This window comes from Centropristis striata, chromosome 12 (genome assembly GCF_030273125.1).
Source record: "Centropristis striata isolate RG_2023a ecotype Rhode Island chromosome 12, C.striata_1.0, whole genome shotgun sequence".
Lineage (NCBI taxonomy): Eukaryota > Metazoa > Chordata > Actinopteri > Perciformes > Serranidae > Centropristis > Centropristis striata.
In genome coordinates this window covers 38,030,206-38,054,634 of record NC_081528.1, presented here as the reverse complement: position 1 = coordinate 38,054,634, position 24,429 = coordinate 38,030,206, and the positions used below count along the sequence as shown (strand labels likewise).

Below are 24,429 nucleotides of genomic sequence, written 5' to 3'. Positions count from 1 at the left end.
TGTACACAAGGAGGCAGCTCTCACGTCTCTGCTCCCCCAGAGGTTTCTAGACCTGCAGATGTTATCAGAAAGGTGAATAACTAACTCTGCTGCACCAGTTCCACTTCACTTTCCTTCCCTGCTGCTGCTATTACAGCTCTTAGATGTGACTAAATCAGGGGTCTCAAACTCAAATTACCTGGGGGCCGCTGGAGGCAGTATCAAAATGACCAAAAAAAGACACAAAATGACTAAGAAAAAGTCACAAAATGACCAAAAAAAGACACTAAATTACTAAGAAAAAGACACAAAATGACAGAAAAAAACTAAATTACTTAAAAAAGACACAAAATGACCAAAAAAAAAGACACTAAATTACTAAGAAAAAGACACAAAATGACAGAAAAAACTAAATTACTTACAAAAGATACAAAATGACCAATAAAAGACAAAATGACCTAATGAATACACAAAATTACTTAAAAAGACACAAAATTACTATAAAAAAAAGACACAAAATTACCAAAAAAACCCTTTTTTGTTAACGCCGTCATAGAAACAAGTGAAACAAAGCTCCAGCTTGCGCAATAAAGGGACCTTCCACACACAACACGGTAAAGTGCCATTTAAATAAAACTCACGTTAAACTTACATATCAAGGTGAGGGCCACAAAATATCGTCTCGAGGGTCCCAATTGGCCCGCGGGCCGCGGGTTTGAGACCCATGGACTAAATACTACCAACGGATCCACCTTGAATCAAGGTTATTATAGTTAACGAAAACTAACGAAATAACAAAAACTAGAATTGAAAAAACATTTTCGTTAACTGAAATAAAAATAAAAACTAGAGTTTTTAAAAAAACGATAACTAACTGAAACTGTATTTTGTGGTTACAAAACTAACTAAAACTAACTAAAATTATAGTGGAAATGTCCCTAGTTTTCGTTTTTGTCAACTTTTTTCATTCATAATTCAGTGTTTCTATTTGAACATGCAACACATGGTGAATATGTTTACTGAGACTGGGATGTTTACACTAGAACCAAAATTCAAAACAGTTAATAACCTTATTGGGGCATTTGTGTCTTTTTTTGGTAATTTTGTTTCTTCTTTTGGGTCATTTTGTGTCTTTCTTTGGTCATTTTGTGTCTTTTTTGGTCATTTTGTGTCTTTTCTGGTTATTTTGTGTCTTTTTTGGTCATTTTGATATGTAATTTTGTGTCTTTTTTGATCATTTTGTGGTCAATTTGTGTCTGAGACTGGGATGTCTACACTAGAACCAAAATACAAAACAGTTAATAACCTTATTGGGGCTGAGATGATAAACCAAAGGAAATAAAGGAAACATTTATTATGACCTCTTTGAATCTGGCACCCAACATATAGCCCATTACAAAAAAACTAAAACTAACACTAAAACTAATAAAAACTAAACTAAAACGAAGCATTTTCAAAAAATAAAAACTAAACTAAAACTAGAAAACTCACTCTTAAAACTAACTAAAACTAACTGAATTTGAAAACAAAAATTACCAAAATGACCAAAAAAAGACACAAATGACTAAAAAAAGGAAACAAAATGACCAAAAAAGACACAAATTCACAACAAAATGACAAAAAAAAGACATTAAGTGAAATTAAAACTAAAGCTAATGAAACAAAATGACCAAAAAATAAATAAAATGACAAAAAAAGACCAAAAAAGGAAACAAAATGACCAAAAAAAGACACAAAATGACCAAAAAAGGAAACAAAATGACCAAAAAAAGACACAAAATGACCAAAAAAGGAAACAAAATGAACAAAAAAGGAAACAAAATGAACAAAAAAGACACAAAATGACCCAAAAAAGACACAAAATGACCAAAAAAGGAAACAAAATGAACAAAAAAGACGCAAAATGACCCAAAAAAGACACAAAATGACCAAAAAAGGAAACAAAATGAACAAAAAAGACACAAAATGACCCAAAAAAGACACAAAATGACCAAAAAAGGAAACAAAATGAACAAAAAAGACACAAAATGACCCAAAAAAGACACAAAATGACCAAAAAAGGAAACAAAATGACCAAAAAAGACACAAAATGACCAAAAAAGACACAAAATGACCAAAAAAAGACACAAAATGACCAAAAAAGGAAACAAAATGAACAAAAAAGACACAAAATGACCCAAAAAAGACACAAAATGACCAAAAAAAAGACACAAAATGACCAAAAAAGGAAACAAAATGACCAAAAAAGGAAACAAAATGACCAAAAAAAGACACAAAATGACCAAAAAAGGAAACAAAATGAACAAAAAAAGGAAACAAAATGACCAAAAAAGACACAAATTCACAACAAAATGACAAAAAAAAGACATTAAGTGAAATCAAAACTAAAACTAATGAAAAATCCAACACTATTATAACCTTGCCTTGAATCCAGCTGACATTTAAAGACGCAGTCCAGATAAATAGATATGCAGCAGCTCCGTCTACCACTGTGGTCTGGCTGAATCAGCCCTTTGTACCCAGATGTGAGCAGCTCTGCAGCAGCTCATGCTCGCTGGAGTATTTTTACTGGGCCGCCGGTTGACTAAGTTGCTGTGTAAAAGCTGGGCTCAATATTGACTTTGTTTTTTACTGTTTTCCTCGGTGAAAGACGATCCCCATTGCCAGGGTTAATGGCACACCTTTTGCCACATTTGACTGGTGGATTAATCTCATCACATTTAGATTTTTTCTACATTTCAAGGTGGCCTGAACCACCCAAATGCCACTTTTTGGCACAGGATGTTGAGCATGCAGCGCTGTTTTAGCTTTTAGGTGAAGCTGTTGTTTGTTTTTTTTTTATTTTAGCATGTTTAGGAGGTAAGAAAGAAGGAAAATCTCAAGATGCAATGTACTACACAAAGCTCCAAATGTCTCTGTAAAGTCACATTAATAAGAAGACACATCTTATTTTTATACATTCCTTAGATCAGCTATTCTCAACCTTGGGGTCAGGACCCCAATTGGGGTCGCGAGATGATTTCTGGGGGTCGCCAAATCATTTTGGAAGTCTGTCTCCACTGTGTTAAAGTGTTCATGTGTTAATGTGTTTTAGTCTTTTTGGTCATTTCATGTCTTTTTTTGGTCAATTCTGGGATTTTTTTGGTCATTTTATGTCTTTTTTGGTCATTATGTGTCTTTTTTTGGTCATTTTGTGTCTTTTTTTGGTCATTTTGTTTCCTTTTTTGGTCATTTTATGTCTTTTTTTGGTCATTTTGTGTCTTTTTTTGGTCATTTTGTTTCTTTTTTTGGTCATTTTGTGTCTTTTTTGGTCATTTTATGTCTTTTTTTGTCATTTTGTGAATTTTTTGGTCATTTTGTGTCTTTTTTTGTCATTTTGTGTCTTTTTTTTTGGTCATTTTGTGTCTTTTTTGGTCATTTTGTGTCTTTTTAGTCATTTTCTGGTCATTTTGTTAGTTTTTTGGATGATCTGAACTGTGTGTGTGAGATTGTGTTCAGTGAGCAGTGGTCATGCAGGTTAACATGCATGTTAAATTGGGGGTCGCGACTCAAAAAGGTTGAGAACTACTGCCTTAGATAATAGATCTTAGGATCTGGACACTTTATTTTTTATTTTTCTGCATTTACTAAGTCAGTAGCATTAATTTAAATCAAGTGACGGATGAGTCTCTCTGTTTAAACATCAATGTGTCTGTTGGTCAGAGATTCATGTTGTTGTTTTCATAAATGTCTGTATTGAAACATGGCAGATCAGTTTCATCTGAAGCCGTAAAGCCTTTTTTTTTTTTTTTTTTCTCTCTAATATAATCCTGAAGTATGTTAGTGGACACACAGTAACCACTCTGATGCTGAGTGTTGAGCCTGTTTGCTCTGGGACCCTCCCCGTGCTGAGAGCTGTTTGTTGAGTTAAAGTTACGTAATGCTGAGGAGGTCAGAACCAGAACTCAATCCAAGGGAAAGTGTCCACGATTAACTTTAAAGCTGTGTTAGGCTTTTTTTTTAGTGTGTGTCATTGGAAGACAATATCATAATCACCTTTCACCAGATTATAATTCAGCTGGTCTGAGAGAAAACTAGACGTCTGCACCTACTCAAAATAAAACTAGCCTATAACAAGAGACTTTAGCCAATCACAGGTGATTTCAGAGAGAGAAGGCTCCTATTGGCTGTTCTACAAACAACAATGTGCGTGCATGTTCATTTAGCCTGACTCAATTGTGGAAAATCCTGCAGAAAAAATTGTTATTCCAGCGCAAGCAACCCAAATATATGACAGATACAGAGTCTGAATACAACATGTCAGTATCGGTGAAGTGTTTCAGAGATGGACAGAAAATGTTGCTAATAGTTTAGCCTCCTGATAACTTTAGATAGAGGCTCACAGCTGAGTCTTATTCAAGTTCATGTGTATGTAGCGAGCTATAACCCTGAATTACAGTAGATAATGTTAAATGGCTCTACAGGCCATATCACTGCATAGAAAACAGGCATCAACATCACGGTCACAATCAGGATAATTGCAATAAATGACTCATACAGGTTACTGTGTATAGTGCGTGCAAATGCCTGTGTTAGTGTTTTAGGAAGTGTAGAACCTGATAATGTAATAACTTCCCGATAATGTAATAACCCCGATATTGTAATAAAAATCTGCACTTGAGTCCATTGAAAATGTAATAAAACCTGATAATGTAATAACTTCCTGATAATGTAATAAAGTGCATTTCCCAATAATGTAATCCACTTTTTACCAATAATGTAATAAAGTTAAACACCAAGCACCTTTAGATTTGAAGAAGCTGTTGAATCATTCGGTTGTCATGGATACCTCGTTTGTGAAAAACGGATGAACGGGTCAAAAGTGAATAAACATTCAACTTTGACCTGTTGGTGGCGCTAGAGCTCTGAGCTAGAGTTGATACACAGTATCACCACTGGAACCCAAGTAATGGATGGTCTGCTGGTAAATTATTACAATATACGGGAATTATTACATTATCAGGACTTGGGAAATGAAGGCGAACCTGATAATGTAATAACCTCCATTAATGTTATACTTTATTACATTATTGGTAAAAAAAAGTGTATTACAATATTGGGAAATGCACTTTATTACATTATCGGGAAGTGATTACATTATCAGGTTTTATTACATTTTCAAGAGAAGAGTGAAAGGAAGAGTGCTGTATTTTCAAAATCTAATTTTTTTTTGCCTTTTACAGAAAACTGCCAATTCCAGCTTTAATGAAGGTATCAGAGATTGGAAAGAATAAACCGTGTTGTGTTAAATTTAGAGTGCATCATCCCTTATAGCAGGAAGTCACACACCTTATCTTCCCTCCATGGATAAACTTTGTATCTTTACTTTAATTGCTTCCGTCGCAACATTAGAGATTACTGAGACTGGAGCGTCCCTGTTAAACATTCCTCCAGTCCTCTGGGAGCGTGTTTAGTTCCGCCTGAGATGGAGAAAGGCCAGGAATCCAACTTTCTCTGGTGAAATAAAAAAAAAGTTCAGTGTGGCTTCAGTCAAATGATCTGAAGGTAAACACATGAAGAGGAAGGGCTGAGGCAGGAGCCGACAGGGGGAAGGGAGCAGAGACAGTGTTGAGATGGAGAAACATTTTCTCACATTGGCACATTTTTAGACGTTTGCACCTTTGCAGTTAAGAAAACAATGTGCCAGACGGAGAGCCAAGCCTGGTTGGTTTTCACTGTGGAGGTGAAACCTTCATTTCCTCATGCAGCCCCCTCCCTGTGCTCTCTGTCTGTCTCCACTGTGTTAAAGTGTTCATGTGTTAATGTGTTTTAGTCTTTTTTTGTCATTTTGTGTCTTTTTTTTCATTTTGTGTCTTTTTTTTGTCATTTTGTATCTTTTTTGTCTTTTTTTTGGTCATTTTATTTCTTTTTTTGTCATTTTGTTTCCTTTTTTGGGTCATTTTGTGTCTTTTTTGGTCATTTTGTGTCTATTTTTGGTAATTTTTTGTCTTTTTTGGTCATTTTGTGTCTTTTTTTGTCATTTTGTGTCTTTTTTTTGTCATTTTGTGTCTTTTTTTTCATTTTGTGTCTTTTTTTTTGGTCATTTTGTATCTTTTTTGTCTTTTTTTGTCTTTTTTGGTCATTTTATTTCTTTTTTTGGTCATTTTGTGTCTTTTTTGGTCATTTTGTGTCTTTTTTTGTCATTTTGTGTATTTTTTTTCATTTTGTGTCTTTTTTTTGTCATTTTGTATCTTTTTTGTCTTTTTTTTGGTCATTTTATTTCTTTTTTTGTCATTTTGTTTCCTTTTTTGGGTCATTTTGTGTCTTTTTTGGTCATTTTGTGTCTATTTTTGGTAATTTTTTGTCTTTTTTGGTCATTTTGTGTCTTTTTTTGTCATTTTGTGTCTTTTTTTTGTCATTTTGTGTCTTTTTTTTCATTTTGTGTCTTTTTTTTGGTCATTTTGTATCTTTTTTGTCTTTTTTTGTCTTTTTTGGTCATTTTATTTCTTTTTTTGGTCATTTTGTGTCTTTTTTGGTCATTTTGTGTCTTTTTTTGTCATTTTGTGTATTTTTTTTCATTTTGTGTCTTTTTTTTTGTCATTTTGTATCTTTTTTGTCTTTTTTGGTCTTTTTTGGTAATTTTATTTCTTTTTTTGTCATTTTTTTTTTCCATTTTTTTGTCATTTTGTGTCTTTTTTGGTCATTTTGTGTCTTTTTTTTGTCATTTTGTGTGTTTTTTTGGTAATTTTGTGTCTTTTTGTCATTTTGTATCTTTTTTTTGGTCATTTTGTATCTTTTTTGTCTTTTTTTTGTCTTTTTTGGTCATTTTATTTCTTTTTTTGTCATTTTGTTTCCTTTTTTTGGTCATTTTGTGTCTTTTTTTAATCATTTTCTGGTCATTTTGTGTCTTTTTATGGGTGATCTGAACTGTGCGTGTGAGATACTGTTCAGTGAGCGGGGCTCGCGGACAACATGCATGTTAAATTGGGGGTCATTTCCTCATGCAGCCCCCTCCCTGTGTTCTCTGTCTGCATTATTGTGTTTGACTGTGTTTTATGCATAATCTTATCTCAGTTTCACTCACACAAAATACCACCCATGTATTCACAAAACATGGTCTTTGTGGTAACCCTTAAAGAAACTAGAAGTCTCTCCAGACAGAAGCAAAGTGTTGAAGCCCACAAATATTCCTGTGGTTGTGCCACAGATGGCAGCCTCTCACACAGCCTGAGGTTTACACTGGAGGCTTCAGTCTCGGTTCACCAAACATTTCTGTTTTCCCCGATGGGAGGCTCCCTCTCCCACCTTGCTGCTGACCCGGAGCATCTCTCCCAGCCAGGAGTTGAGGGCAGCGGTCCCCAGAGGGCCGTGTTGGCTAACTCACAGTGTAACTGCCTATTAAAACAGGAAACTGACAAACTCTTGTAAACCAAACTCATTAGTCATGTCCCGAAACACTGGCTCTGAGCTGAAACATTTTAATTGGTGTCCCTTATACTATTGTGTCCCTTACTTGTTTCATTTAGTTCTCTTCTGTTTTTATTCTGTTTCATCTATTTAATCTATGTGTGTCTGTTTCCAAGCCAAAGGAGGTTATTGAATCTAAAATAAACTACAATTTAATGAAGTAATTTGATTCATTTCAAGTATTTCCGTGCTTACTTTTCTAGTTTGCTCTATAAAACATGATTCCATCCTGTTGTTTTTCTGTTTTATTGTAGGACATTCCTGCAAACTACTGACCAAGAACATGGGCATGCTAGTGATCAATGAGGACACGCTTGATGTGAGTATTTAACATTTTGCTGATCCACAATTAAACTTCCGTGCATACAGAACAGAAAACCTCACCAAAGCACTTAAAGCTCAGCTTTGTTTCATGGAGTCTTGGACTCTGACTGCTGCTTCTTGTAAAATACACAAAACTCTTTGTCTTTAGTCATTCATCAATCAGTTTTCAATACTGAGTCCAAAACATTTGGTGTTGTCATAGTAGTGAACATTTTAAATAACTAAGCAGTGTAACTCTGACAGCAGCTGCTTCTTGTAGAAACTGATCCACTCTGAGCGCTGCAGGGAAGACGTGTTGTTGTAGACCAGGGGTCTCAAACTTGCGGCCCGCGGGCCAATTGCGGCCCTCGTGACGATATTTTGTGGCCCTCACCTTGATATGAAAGTTTAATGTGAGTTTTATATGAATGGCACTTTACCGTGTTGTGTGTGGAAGGTCCCTTTAACTACTTTTTTTGGTAATTTTGTGTCTTTTTAAAAATGTTTTTTGGGTCTTTTTGGTAATTCTGTGTATTTTATAGTCATTTTGTGTCTTTTTTAAGTAATTTAGTGTTTTTCAGTCATTGTGTGTCTTTTTTTTTTATAATTATGTGTCTTTTTTGGTCATTTTGTGTCTTTTTTTTAGTAATTTTGTGTATTTTTTGGTCATTTTGTGTCTTAAAAAAATAATTTTGTGTCTTTTTTGTTAATTCTGTGTCTCTTTTTGGTCATTTTGTGTCTTTTTTTTTTGCTCATTTTGTGTCTTTTTCAAGTAATTTCGGGGTTTTTTTTCTGTCATTTTCTGTCTTTTTTTCTGTCATTTTGTGTCTTTTGTTTTTAGTAATCTTGTGTCTTTTTTTTGGTGATTTTGATACTGCCTCCAACGGCCCCCAGGTCATTTAAGTTTGAGACCCCTGTTGTAGACCTTTTTTTTTTTTTCATTTATTATTTTCTTCTTTTCGAACTGAAAAAAATAAACAACATAAACTAAAACAGCGTAGGCTAGATGCATATACATATTCATACACATACTCACATAGACACCATTAAACAGATGTACATAAACATATCAACATTTACACACATACAGTATATAAAGCCCTATACATATACATGCATCTGCCCCGTTTAATAATAAGATAGAAATAAGAACCAGTTAACTTAATATTCAATATGCATTTCCTTTTATCATTTTGGTTCGAAAAAAAAGGGAGTAGGCTGAAATATAAAATACTTATCTAGGCCTCTCCCCTGGTACTCAACACTTCAAAAATAAGAAATTATATCTCTATATATAGCCACTTAATGTCAAATAAATATGTATTATTATTATTATTATTATTTATTTACTTATTTTCTTATTCGTCAACCATAGTATATCAAACAACTTAGATCTGAGAATTTCTATTACTCCTGCAAAGAAAACAAACAAACAAAAAAACAACAAACAAATCAAAACACTGAAGGCAGTTACAAGAACGTCCTCATCCAGCTTGCGAGCTGTACTTTTTTAGCGTATCATTTTTCATAATAAGCCTTTTTAACTTAACAATTGTTGTGCATGATTTCATTTCATCTCTGCAGTTATTCCATATTCTCACTCCTTTACTTGTAAGTTACTGGAGCATTGTTCCCACTACAAAGAGTCAATGGGAGTTTTTTCAATGGATTTGGGGTAATTAAATAAGTGAGGCAAATAAACAATTTTTAAACAGGTTTTGTTCAGCAGAATATTCTTCATTTCTGTAGATTTAATGGAGTAAATACTACATTTAGGTTGTGGTTCTGGTTTTAGGACTCATTCCTTCAAAACTTCTAGTTAGAATTAGCAGATATCTTTAACAAACAGAGCTACGGATGAGAGATAGACGATATATTGGCCAGTCGATTTATATCGGCTGATACTTCCGTTTTTTACTTGTATCGGTGTCGGCTGATACGTGCATTCGTTCGGCGATCAATTATCCCGTTTCACTGAGTTAACAGCAGGCGAGGCTCGGTGCAACATCTCCATTCTCTGGTGAGCTGCTGCTGATACCAGAAAAAAGAGAAACACTCAAATATATAATAATAACATATATATAATAATAAATATGTGGATCATCTGAGGCCTAGAACAACATACACATTGTTGATATCCAACTGTTCATATGTTTTGTTTGTTTTGTTAATAATGTTTCTTTTTTGTTTAAATTGAGACTTGTGTAACATTAGTTATTATTGTGTCATTTTTATCATGTAACTGGAGGGAGAAAAGGCAATATCGGCTTCAAGAATCGGCCCAAAAAAACCGGCAGCTATTATTGATATTTTGATTATTATTTCCTTGCTGCCATATATTTGTGAAGTTTTGGTTGTTGGATGTTGTTATATTAACACAAAACCCAATAAATATATGTTAAAAAAAAAAAAAAAAAAACGGCAGCACATATCGGGTATCGGTTAAGACTGATCTCAAAATAATCGGTATCGGCATTAAAAAACCTGTATCGGTGGACCACTACTACGGATAGTAAAATCTATTATAAACAGAATAACAGTGTCAAATACGATAAAAACACAGAAAAACCTGCTAACACTTTAATGTTTTGCCAGTTGTTTGTTTGAACCAGTTGTTCTCCTGCAGCTACAGGATGTTTTTTTGTCCTCTCAATGCTGTTCTGTCCCTTCAACTGTCTCAGCTTAAAGTATCTGTTCCCTGAGCTCATCACCTCTCCCTGAGCAGAGAAGCTGTCTGAGAGCTGAAAGGACGAGGCCACGGGGAGCCTCAGCACTCACAGCCGCCATTTACCCCAAATCTGCCTTTAACATCTGTAAGACCCCCAGCAGAGAGGAGTGTTGACCCCCCGGCAGGAGAGCCTGTCTGTTGTTTCTGAGAGTGAAAAGATCAGCTCCCTGCACTCCAGCAGGAGGAAGCTGAGCAGGAGGACGGAGGAGGAGAAACTCCTCTGGGTTTAGTTTGTCGGACAAAAAGGGTGGAGGGGAGCAGCGGGGGGGCGTTGGGGGGGGTGATGACGGACGGCCTTCACTCTGTCAGTCGCTCGTTAAGCGTGATAAATGAAGCCGAGGTAGAAATTTGGGGTCGGTGCATTCATAAAGCACGCGGACCGGCTCTTTGAAATGTCAGCTCTGATTCTGCTGTGGTTGAACAGATGCTTACATAAGAAAGTTTGTTAGAACGCGATGGGAGAACCCTGCACCAGGACTAAGGAGGACCAGGGAACAGAACCAGAGAACAGAGGACTGGTAGCTCTGAGAGCTCTCCTGCTGCAGAGCAGAGTAACTGGAGCATTTCTTCTCTTTGCTGAGTTTAGAAACGCTTATCAAAGGGAAGACAGAGTTTTAGACGTCCCAGCAAGGTTATAATAGTTCTGGATTTTTCATTAGTTTTAGTTTTAATTTCGTTGTACGTTTTTGTTTTCAAATTCAGTTAGTTTTAGTTCGTTTTTAGAGTGAGTTTTCTAGTTTTAGTTTAGTTTTTAGTTTTTGAAAATGCTTAGTTTTAGTTTAGTTTTTATTAGTTTTAGTTTTTTGTAATGGGCTATATGTTGGTGCCAGATTCAAAGAGGTCATAATAAATGTTTCCTTTATTTCCTTTGGTTTATCATCTCAGCCCCAATAAGGTTATTAACTGTTTTGTATTTTGGTTCTAGTGTAAACATCCCAGTCTCAGTGAACATATTCACCATGTGTTGCATGTTCTAATAGAAACACTGAATTATGAATGAAAAAGTTGACAAAAACGAAAACTAAGGACATTTTCACTATAATTTTAGTTAGTTTTAGTTAGTTATGTAACCACAAAATACAGTTCCAGTTAGTATCATTTTTTTAAAAACTCTAGTTTTTATTTTTATTTCAGTTAACGACAATCTTTTTTCAATTCTAGTTTTCGTTATTTCGTTAACTATAATAACCTTGCATCCCATATGCTAAATCTTACTAGAACTGCATTCCCAGAGTGAAACTGAGTCCCAGAGGTAGGATTAGGTCATTTTGAACAGCTTTGTCTTCCAGTCAGGGTGTTTAATCATCCGGAGAGCTAACAGCGCTTATTGAGTATTAGTATATTAATCTTTATCAAGTGCAGTCACAGATAGATGGGGCTGATTATTCTCTCTTTTTTTTTTTGTAAAAAACAGCAACTTTTTCTACTCCCACCAACCCTCCTATAGCCGTTCCAAGTGGTTTTATTGTATTAAGGCGGTAGTGATAGAAACACAGCCTGGCTACTGTCTAACAAGGCAAAACACAGCAATAACTCCCAATTCAAACTAGAAACCATCATAGATCAGCAGTAACAATATTAAAGAAGGCAGCTTAGCACCGCTAGTAACTTAACTTTATGTTATCATCACAACTACATACTTCTGGCAGTTACATGTGCTTTTTTAGTTTTTATTTATGAACATGTGCTTTCTTGCTCTAACCTTAGGGGAGGTAGTTTTGTTGAAACTGCAACCATTTCACAAAATTAGCATGTTTAAGGCTGCAACTGTTGCTTTTAGGTATAAGGACGTGCTGATCTCCTCCAGTAGGGGCTCTGAATCTGAATCTGAGTCTTCAATAAAATACATATGTAACATATACACTACTGGTCAAAAGTTTTAGAACACACCAACTTTTCCAGAATTTAATTGAAAATGATGCAGTTTAATGTCTCAGTGTACTCTGAAATTAATGCACATTTGCAACATTTAAAATTCTTTATTGAGCATGATAGTGTTTTGAAAGTAAAAAAAAGATTCAAAATCACATTTTATGTTGAACTAAAGGACTAAAAAAAGACACAAAATGACAAAAAAAGACACAAAATGACAAAAAAAAGACACAAAATGACCAAAAAAGGACTCCAAAAGACACAAAATGACTTAAAAAAGACACAAAATGACTTACAAAGACATGAAAAGAATTCAAAAATGGACAAAATAGCCCAAGACTCCATAGAGTTAAGTTGTTAACCCATTTCTTGTTCCCTGAAAAAGGCCTACTTGTATAATTCTGAAATGTACATTATTTTCCAGTTTTGGTTAAGCTTACCTTTTTTTATTTACCTCTGGCAGTTCACCACTTACCTTTGGACCCTTTCAAGCTGTTCATTTGACTTGAACTGCTTGAATTTCAATAAAAAACTGGAAAAATTGGGGTGTTCTAAAACTTTTGACCGGTAGTGTATATGATAGCTACCAGGCAGCCATATTGGTTCTTGTGCCCTTAATCGAGTCATTATTTTCCCTAGAGATCGTACCTGGTGGCAGACAGAACTTCACAGTGATCGATCTAAACGCAGATGGTGTCTTTCTTCTATAATCGTTACATTGTATTATCATCATTTACTTTGTAATTATAAATTAAAGCAAAAAAACATTATAATCCAGTGAAAACAGGTTCCAAAACATGATTTACAGCACAGAGAGGCATTACGGTGTCCCCCAGAGAGACTTCGGTCAGTAAAGTAACTGTAAAGCACGAGTCCTCATACTTCTAACTGAGGTCAAAGGTCTCCTTTGTGGGTGGCTTCAAGTCTAAGACAGATGATGACATTACATCCATACAAATGTCCAGATTCCACATGATGAGTGTCACGTCCTGTTGGCTACATCACTCAAGAGTCTATATCAACAATAGAGCTCAGTCCTGATGGGAAGCTCTAGTGCTTTCTGAATGGACAGCACATACCCGCTCCTAAGCCAAACACTAGCTAGTCACATAGGCTAAACTGCTCATTATAGCCATAACAAAGAGGCTTTAGGAGGAGACACGTAGCATTAGCGCTAACATTCCTCAGTGGAAATTAGGGGGAAATAGCCGTCCTACTTGAGGAAACGGTAAACTTTGCTTATCACACTGTGTGATGAATAGATCAGGACTCAAGCAAAGTGAATTCTTTCTCATACATAAACACCTACACACACACACACACACACACACACACACACACACACACACACACACACACACACTGAGGTGTCATCTAAACTCACTCTGTAACTGAGATGGAAAGGATTTAACGTTTTGTCCTGAATATAGATATCACAAGCAGGGCTTCACACACACACACACACACACACACACACACACACACACACACACACATTCTTGTACTTCTATCTTTGTGAGGACCCTCACTGGAACAGTGAATTCCCTGCCAAGGTTATAATAGTTTTGGATTTTTCATTAGTTTTAGTTTTAATTTTGTTGTCAATTTTTGTTTTCAAATTCAGTTAGTTTTAATGAGTTCTTAGAGTGAGTTTGCTAGTTTTAATTTAGTATTTATTAGTTTTAGTGTTAGTTGTAGTGTTTTGTAATGGGGTATTTGTTGGGTGGGAGATTAAAAGAGGTCACAGTAAATTTTGTCTTTATTTCCTTTGTCTTATCCATCTTCATTATGTATGAAAAAAGTTGACGAAAACAAAAACGAAGGACATTTTCACTATAATTTTAGTTAGTTTTGTAACCACACAATACAGTTTCAGTTAATTATCATTATCATGTAACCTTTAACCCTTAAAACAAAGTCTGAAATCTCAAAAAAGCCTTTAAAGAAGTGAGGACCGGCCGAAATGTCCTCACTTTGTAAAAATGTCCTCACTCTGTTGGTTAGAAACGTGTTCTGGTCCTCACTATGTAGGAAGTACAAGAACACACACACACACACACACACACGCCTGCCCACTCGGCATCTCGTGCTGTGTTAGACCCCACCAGGGATGGTTAAGTCGTGGCAGCTGCTTTCTGCTTGTATCCTCTTGCTGGGTTTCTCTCCTCTGTTAATCCATCATCTCTTTCTCTGCGTGTCTCTCCTCTCCTTCTCCTGCTTTGTGAAACGTAAAGCCTCTTTCTCCAAATATTTCCTTTAAGCTGAGGTTTCAGAGTTTTGTTATGCCAAGCGAAACAAAGTTGCCTTGGTCCCGCTGGTACAATCTCACTTCTTTTGACATATCTGACCTCAGCACCAGGCGCTAATGCTAATGCTAATGCTAATGGTGACTGTTTTCTAATGATTACAGCTGTTGGAGCATCTGCATGGCACATTAGCTTTGATAGCTTGCATTGCATCATTGCTTTGTGTATCCTCTCATGTAAGTTTATCTATTACAAAAACAAAAAAACTAAAGCGTCATTTCACAGTTTGCACCTGGACAACATTACTACACCAACATAAATGGTTATTTCATGGCAGGAAGTACCTCTATTATACACTACCGGTCAAAAGTTTTAGAACACCCCAATTGTAAAATATAATGTACATTTCAGAATTATACAAGTAGGCCTTTTTCAGGGAACAAGAAATGGGTTAACAACTTAACTCTATGGAGTCTTGGGCTATTTTGTCCATTTTTGAATTCTTTTCATGTCTTTGTAAGTCATTTTGTGTCTTTTTTTGGTCATTTTGTGTCTTTTTTTAGTCATTTTGTGTCTTTTTTTGGTCATTTTGTGTCTTTTTTTAGTCATTTTGTGTCTTTTGGTGTCTTTTTTTGGTCATTTTGTGTCTTTTTTTAGTCCTTTAGTCCAACATAAAATGTGATTTTGAATCTTTTTTTTACTTTCAAAACACTATCATGCTCAATAAAGAATTTTAAATGTTGCAAATGTGCATTAATTTCAGAGTACACTGAGACATTAAACTGCATCATTTTCAATTAAATTCTGGAAAAGTTGGTGTGTTCTAAAACTTTTGACCAGTAGTGTATATTATTTTACTTTTGAAGCCATGCTATTTTAGATTTTTACTGAAAACATAAATGTCGTATCCACCTCATCAATGAGGATTGCTTGATTGACAAGTAAAATGCCAAGTTGGGCTAATATATCTATCAACTCACCTGATCAGGCAAGTGGTAAATAACTCATTAAAATATTGTTCAAAAAGCAAAAAAATAGTCGTGAGCCATCTCTTCTTCTTCTCATCTCTGTTGGAAGCTGCACATGTGCAATACCGATCGGGCAAAAACACAATTTATGAGCTGAAGCGCTAGTGAGCCTTTGAGTTATTCTAGAAACAGGAGCAGAGCTGGTTGATGGTTGAGGATGTGGATAAAACTCCAACTGTGTCTACTCTGAGAACAAGGCATGTAAAAAAGGTTTCTTTATAAAGGCATGTCAACATTCTACAAAAATGTTGATGACGTTCCTTAACCCTTTATCAGGCAAAGAACTATATTTGGTAACTTCAGGTAATATTTCGAGAAAGAAGTTGCAAATTTACTAGATTTAAAGTGGCAAATCTACGCCAAAAAAGTCGCAGCTTTACGAGAAAAAAGTGGGAAAAAAGCTACTTTTTTCTCCCAGATTCACCACTTTAACCCTTAATAGGACACTCATTGAAATACTTGCAAATTCCAAATTTCAACCCTAGAGAATATTGGAGGATATTACATAAAGCCAGAATGTGTAAAAAAAAAACATACGAAAATAATATTTTGAGAAAAAAGTTTATGAGACTAAAGTGGCAAATCTACGAGAAAAAAAAGGTGCAGATTTAAAGTGGTGAATCTGGGAGAAAAAAGTTGCTTTTTTCACACTTTTTTCACGTAAATCTGCGACTTTTTTCGCACAAATTTGCCACTTTAAATCTGTTAAATCTGCGACTTTTTTTCTTGTAGATTTGCCACTTTAATCTCTTAAATCTGCAACTTTTTTCTCTAAATATTACCTGAAGTTACCAAATATAGTTCTTTGCCTGATAAAGGGTTAAACAGCCGACAGCAACTCATTTGCAAATCAAATAACAACTATTGTTGATATTTAAATGAGTTTGTATTGGACGGGATGCTGTGTAACATGTAATTAAAATCAGAATGTATGAAATTCGGAAAATGTATAAGTCACAAAAATGAACCGGTTTTACCATTGATCTCTTTAAACCCACCTGTCCTGATGAAGGGGAAAGGATTAGAGTTAGACCAAAGAAATATAACATCTAGATGGATGGATGGATGGATGGATGGATGGATGGATGGATGGATGGATGGATGGATGGATGGATGGATGGATGGATAGATGGATAGATGGATAGATAGATAGATAGATAGATAGATAGATAGATAGATAGATAGATAGATAGATAGATAGATAGATAGATAGATAGATAGATAGATAGATAGATAGATAGATGGATGGATGGATAGATTACTTTATTCATCCCCGAAGGGAAATTCGGTTGTCACAGCAGTCCGGTATTCAAGTACAATAACAATAAAACAATAAGAATAATAGAATACAATAGAATAAAATAAAATACTGAGGTAGCATTAATAAAAACAACAATAGAAAAAAAACACAGAATAGAACAAGGACACTTAAGAAGTAAAAAAAAAAAGCAGATCAGTTGGTAGGATATATATATATATATATATATATATATATATATATATATATATATATAACCTATAACAGAACAAGTGTAAAACCAAAAGGCTTCATCTGAACGCTGCCGTCCTGTGGTTTCTGCAGTTGTGCTTGTGTAGCATGTGTCTAAAACAAGACCAAAACTACACCAGTTTTTTATTTGAACATATATCACAAAAGATGATCAAATTCCATTTAATTTACGTTTTAGATCCAAACTGTTTTAAATCAAGGTTGTACAGATTGACCTGAGGCGAGTTGATTTGTAACCGTTTTCTGGTCCAGTGAATAAACGCTGTAGCGGTGAACCTGCTAACGCTAACACTCTGAAACTGGTTTTATTCCTGATGGCTTCACCATCTGTGAGAAGATGATTGAATGATGAATACAGTGATGACCTCACCTCTCTATCCATCCAGCCCACATGTCCCTGCACCAGGACAGTAAATCCTCCTGTCAGTCTCATATTTATGGCTCTTCATCATCACTCATCGTCACAGATCCTATAGACTGTATAAGCAAACACCCATTCTCTGTGTTATCACCTCATGGCTGGGCTCTGACTGTAATAAGCATTGGAAACATAATAAATATCTACAATATCAAGAGCAGCTGCTGGGATTAGTGGACAGATCTGTCTCATCTATTTAACTCTAATGTGAACTAGAGACCAGATGAACATTTACACTCTTTATATGATATATCCTTCTGATCATTCTGGTGTTCAACTGCACAATGTAATCACACAAACAGTTGTGTTTTATTGTTAGACTTTAAAAATCCAGGGATGGAAGATTTTCCTATGCATCCCATTACTAAATATTACAGATTACATGCAGGATCTTCTGATTCAACCTTTATATACTTATAATATATATATCCAGATGATTTAAGACAACAGAAAAGACAAAAATAACATGTAAAAACAAAACAAAAGCAAGAAAAATGTTTAGAGAAGTAGGACAGACAATGAGAACATGAACATCAACATTATTTAAACAGTCATTAATTAAAACAATTACTTTACTATAACCTAATAATTTAAAAATTGCCCAATGCCATCAGGGAAGCAATATTTAAAGTGCGTCAGAAGCAGGAAATCTTACAGCAGCCTTTCAAAGTCGGGAGTTTTCCAAAAGGAGATAATGTGATCCAGCCTGAGAACGGCTTTGATTAACTTCTAGCTTCAGGTCTGATAGTTAAATTATGTAAGTTGGTAATTTGTTTAGGAGCTCTTTTTTAGAAGTTTAGATCTTGTTTTCCAGAGACAGGACTGTGGTTCACCACCAATCATTCCTATTCTCCATAAATCACAACCCTTGAGTTAATACGTGTGCAAATTATGAAGAGAAAGTTACAACTAACAAAAACATTTAAGGATAGTTTGTTTTTTCTAAAGCCGTAGCTTAGAAACTTCCAGACCCAGAAACTTTTTTGGGACTGAGACCAAAGAATCCAAAAGTTGTGAAATTGCAGAAGAAGAAAAAAATAAAATAAATAAATAAATGATGTAACATATGCAGTTATTTCTGTAATGGTCTATTGAAATGTTGCTAATGAAGCACACGATATATTTAAAAAAAATAAAAAATCTTGCACTATATCATTTTATAGCGATCAGTCACCCATAAATAATATCTATTTACTAAACAAACATTATTAATCAATTATTCATAGATGTTTACAGGCACTTAATTGATTTATGCTCCCACAAAAAAATATAATATTTTACTACTGGTCAAAAGTTTTAGAACACACCAACTTTTCCAGAATTTAATTGAAAATGATGCAGTTTAATGTCTCAGTGTACGCTGAAATGAATGCACATTTGCAACATTTAAAATTCTTTATTGAGCATGATAGTGTTTTGAAAATAAAAAAAAGATTCAAAATCACATTTTATGTTGGACTAAAGGACTAAAAAAAGACACAAAATGACCAAAAAAAGACACCAAAAGACACAAAATGACTTAATAATAATTCTGAAATGTACATTATTTTCCAGTTTTGGTTCAGCTTACCTTTTTTTATTTACCTCTGGCAGTTCACCACTTACCTTTGGACCCTTTCAAGCTGTTCATTTGACCTGAACTGCTTGAATTTCAATAAAAAACTGGAAAAATTGGGCTGTTCTAAAACTTTTGACCGGTAGTGTATGTTAAGACATTTAAAATACTTTTTCAGGAAACAACAAACCACTTTGAATGCCTTTTCTGCCTTTGACATTAATAAATCACAATTATTAGAATACCAACCCAGCAGGGTTAAAACAGCAAACGTTATCTAGAACAGTTCCTATCTCCTTCACCAGCTTTACCACTACAGGCCTGAAACTATAATGATTAATTACACGACTTAAACTAACATTGATGACGTGTTTCCCGTCACACAGAGAACCAGAGAGACGCTGAGCCACCACTGTGGCCTGCTGGGAGACGCCCTCTACAAGGAAAACGACTTCGCTCTCATTATTGACGGCAAGACCCTGAAATACGCTCTCACATTCGGCGTGCGGCAGTACTTCCTGGACCTCGCCCTGTCCTGTAAAGCTGTCATATGCTGCAGGTAAGATTTACTCCTGGAACAATAAAAAAAAAAAGCAGAGACAATAAACTCCACTGGCCAGAATGAAAGATGATGTTCTTACTGCTGAGACCTGATTCTGCACTTGAAAACACAAAATGCATGTTTAATACTCAACTAACAGCTAAAGAGCATTTCAAGTGTCCACTTAAATGCAGCAGATCATAAAAAAATGGAGATGGGAAATTATTTTTCCATTTTTCACAAAGTCATAAAATAGTGTGTTTTTTGTTAGACCAATCGCCCCGAATCCAAAGAAGATTTTACAACATTGTAAAACTGAAAAGTGAAAGATATCCACACAAAAGAGGTGCTGAAAGTAAGTACATTGTAAAAAATGTTTGTAGAAATAACAGTAAAACTCTGTCAAATACATCAGAAATAGGGTGTAAAATTAAAAATGTTATATCACCATATTAGACACTTTTAATTACCGTAAATCAAAGAATGGCACAAAACCTTTACTTTTTTCCGTCATAAACTGTAGGAAACACACAGTTTTGCTGTAAAAATATAACATTTTCATGCAAAATTTATGGAGAAATACCATGATGTGTGAATGAATGACACAATTACCCTAAAATTAAAGGGACTACTCAGTCTAAATTACAGTTTTTGCTGATATTTACATTTAAATTTAGAATAGGAAATCCACTCACTGTATTTTTTACGATGAAGTTCTGGCAACCAAAGCTTTTACCGTAAATTAAACAGATTATTTTTTACAGTGTAATGTTTGGACTTAAATGAAACTAAAAGCTCTTTGGTTGAACTACAAAGTTGTATTATGTCTTTGCCACAAAGGTCACTGAGTGTTTTTACGATTGCAGTTTAAAAAGTGTGACAGTTGTAAATTTAAATGGCCACTTTCAACATTGTGCAGGTACTGTGTTGACCTGGCCAGGCCGTATAAATAATAGGAAGTACTTAAGTACTCAAGCAGCCATGACGGGGTCCGGGGCCAGAAACCAGCACCATGTTTTCAGAACAACAGCAAACCTTATGACTCGGTGCATTACGTCACATTTTTGTATTTATTTTTCCCCCTCCGCTACCTGCCTCTGCCTGGTGCACGCTCTGCAGGCACTAAGAGACACGCAGAGATGAATGAGGCCTCTTAAACCACGGAGAACATAAACATTAACAATTTCACACCATAAGACAGACGTGAAGTTTACGACATCATCTCTGGAGACTTTCTGCACTGGACATTCCTCCAGAACTCTCAGAAGAAGCTCCTGTGTGGGAGGCTGCAGACTTCATCAAGTTAAAGTTAGAAGTCTTGTAAAAGAGGAGTTATAGATGTGTCCCAGTGCTTCCTGCTGATTGGCTCTCCTTAATGGAGCAGTAACAAAGGTCTTATAGAGGACTTAGAGCAGTAAACAAGAATATAACAGGTATTCTTTATAGTAGAAATCCCCAGACAGGCATCGTCAGTGCCAGCTTTACTGTTGGTACATCACCTCCAAAACTATTTGCCCTCTTTGAAGATTTTTTTTTGTGTTATTATGGTACAAAGTAGATTTAACCCGTTATCAGGCACTCATTGAAATACTTGGAAAATTCACAATTTCAACCCTTAAGTGTCATTGCAGGACACTACAATACTTTTTTACATTTGTGACATTTTTAAAAATATTTTAACATTTTTTTGTTGAAAATCAAGATCAATGAAGTGATCATCAAGGTTATAATAGTTTTGGATTTTTCATTAGTTTTAGTTTTAATTTCGTTGTCAATTTTTGTTTTCAAATTCAGTTAGTTTTAATTCGTTTTTTGGAGTGAATTTGCTAGTTTTGATTAGTTTTATTTTTTGGAAAATGCTTAGTTTTAGTTTAGTTTTTTATTAGTTTTAGTGTTAGTTTTAGTTGTTTTGTAATGGGGTATTATTTGGGTGCCAGATTCAATAAAGTCACAATAAATGTTTCCTTTATTTCCTTTGTCTGATCCATCTCAGCCCCAATAAGTTTATTAAGTCATAAAACCAGATAGATGAAATAGATTTCATATCAACCAAAAAGGTTTACGGATGAAAAACGTTGACAAAGACGAAAACTAAGGACATTTTCACTATAATTTTAGTTAGTTTTAGTTAGTTTTGTAACCACAAAATACAGTTTCAGTTAGTTATCGTTTTTTTAAAAACTCCCGTTTTTATTTTTATTTCAGTTAACGAAAATGTTTTTTCAATTCTAGTTTTCGTTATTTCATTAGTTTTCGTTAACTATAATAACCTTGGTGACCATATATGGTTCCTCGCCTGTCTTGGGTAAAACATTTTTAAAAAGGTGTATGCATAAAAATATAGGAAAGTCACATATAAACTTAAAGGAACATTGATTTTTATGTTGTTAAATGTATATTGTTGTTGTTAAATGTACATGTATATATTTATATATTTGTCATTTATGTAGATATATAACAATATAACATATATAATATAATATATAATAGCAGGAGGTGTAAAAAAGCCGTACTGAAAGAGGGAAGTTAGAAACGCTCATGGCTGCTGCTGATTGGTCCAATGGTGTGATGTCACTATCTGTGACATAGCCTAATATTAGCTGATTGGCTGAGAGAAGTCACATGGTTCTCCGACCTCACTGGGCTGCGAAACAACGCCATTTTGGACGTCCGTGGAAGTGACCATATATAGTTCCTTAGCGGATAGATAAAGGGTTAAAGGTTTTTTTTACACTGACTAATAGAAAATGGCTCTTTAAAGGGATGGATCAGAATTATAAAGTTGTATGGTTTGAGGTATTTCGATGCTGCCATCGATTGGTTTTAGAGGTAATAATAATAATAATCGGTCACAGTCATTAACTAAATAGGATGCATGTTTGTGTCGAGAGGTTTAAAGTATTGTTGTTATATTACACCTGTATCTGCAGGTCCTACTTTATGTGAGTCATTATTGTGGCATAAGACAAAGCAACACTCCAAGCAGCTCTGCCAGGAGGCAACAGAAAGAAACATTCCTGCCATTAAACATGTGTTTTATATGGCAGCCAGTAAAGTCAGAAGCTGCCACTGTGGATTAAATGCTCTTTACAAGAGCTTTCTTCTTTCTGCCCCCCAGAAACTAGTAACCTGAGTCATTCTTTAAGAAATATTCTGCACAAAATGGCCCTTTTTGCTGATCTCAACAATGAATATTATGTTGTGTCCAACCTGATTATACTGACCTACACTAAATCTATTCTTCAGTATAATGTATGTCTTGTCTTTGTATAACTCTCTGTTGTAGTTCCAATTTAACCACAGCTGATTTTGCCTCATTAACAGCAAAACCAGTGCCTCATTCCATTAAAACCCCGTTGTGAGATAATGTCTGTGCTGCTGCTCCTTCCAGAGTTTCTCCTCTCCAGAAGTCGGAGGTGGTGGAGATGGTGAAGAAGCAGGTGAAGGTGATCACGCTGGCCATCGGTGACGGAGCTAACGACGTGGGGATGATCCAGACGGCTCACGTCGGGGTGGGAATCTCAGGCAACGAGGGTCTGCAAGCAGCAAACTCCTCTGATTACTCCATCGCCCAGGTGAGACACAGACTCTACACACAGATCTAAAGTTTGCTGTTGGAAGACACAATCATCAAGTGGTTAAGTTACCACTTATTGTTTTAAATGTGTAGATTGTCATTTGAAAAATAACTTTGGCTAGAAATAGAACGGCAGAGAGAGTCAGGACATTTTATATCCACTTTGTGGATTGTTATGCAGTTTTTCTTTTTTTGTTGTTGTTGTTGTCTTTGCATTTCCCCTCTCTATATTTGCTGAGTCAGCCATTTTATATTTTTTTAGTTCAGCGCTCACTGGGAGCGACACACCCAGTGGCCCAAAGGCTGACACCAAAAACTGTCCTGAACACAACAAAATGAAAAGAGAAAAATATATGCCATGGGTACATTTCTGGATGAGTAAATATTTGTTGTATTGAAAGAAAATCCTACTGATGCTGCCCTTAAGTCTTCCAGTTCAGCTGATAAACTGCTAATAATATAAAAACAAGATTAACAGAAGCTAATGTTCAAGATTTATAGAGATAAAAACAGTGAAATGAACAGTTGTGAAAAGTTATTTTTTTGGAACAACAATACAAATATTCAGACACTGACACCTAAGCTAAACTATTAACATAGTCAAGTCAAGTCAAAGTTTATTTATAGAGCACATTTAAAAACAACCTCAGTTGACCAAAGTGCTGTACAGTTATTAAAATAGAATAAATCATACACAACTGGGTATAAATAAAAACAATAAAAAGAATAAAATACTAAAAACAGTAAAACAATAAAATAAAATAGAATAAAATAGTAATAAAAACTCAATCCAAAACAGAGTTAGAGATACAAAAGACAAATAAAAGGGTAAAAAAGTAAAAAGAAAGCCAAGGATTCTTGCCTAGCTGGGACTGAACGCCAAGGAGAATAAATAGGTTTTTAATAATGTTTTAAAGTGCTAGAATACATAGAATGACATAGAATGAAAACCATTAGAGTAGAAGAACAGATTTCGACGTTTGCAGTGTTAAAATGTGATTTTATAAATAAAAACAAAATCTGTTTGCTGTGAGGATGCAGGTGCATGTCCTCAGAGGAAATCAATGCCCATTTCTATCTTGTGAAAGTCAGATTGCCCGTCCTGTCATTGTGGTCTCAAGTGTTAAACATGTTAGCGATAGCTTAGCACATTGTTCCAGGTAACAATAGCTCGTATGTCTGTGAGGGTTTTAGCTTAAAGAGTGAAGTAGTAACACCTGTAGAAC

The 24,429-nt window shown here is 35.0% G+C and overlaps 1 protein-coding gene across 2 annotated transcripts in view; it reads left to right on the top strand.

Moving 5' to 3' along the window:
- atp8a1 (ATPase phospholipid transporting 8A1) overlaps positions 1–24,429 on the top strand; it is a 223,204-nt gene that overhangs the window by 136,544 nt on the left and 62,231 nt on the right. For both annotated transcript variants that reach the window (XM_059345862.1, XM_059345863.1), the window contains 3 exons: positions 7,680–7,744; positions 19,472–19,644; positions 23,018–23,201. In XM_059345862.1, coding sequence (XP_059201845.1) covers positions 7,680–7,744; positions 19,472–19,644; positions 23,018–23,201 — 422 coding nt within the window. The remainder of the gene's footprint in view (positions 1–7,679; positions 7,745–19,471; positions 19,645–23,017; positions 23,202–24,429) is intronic.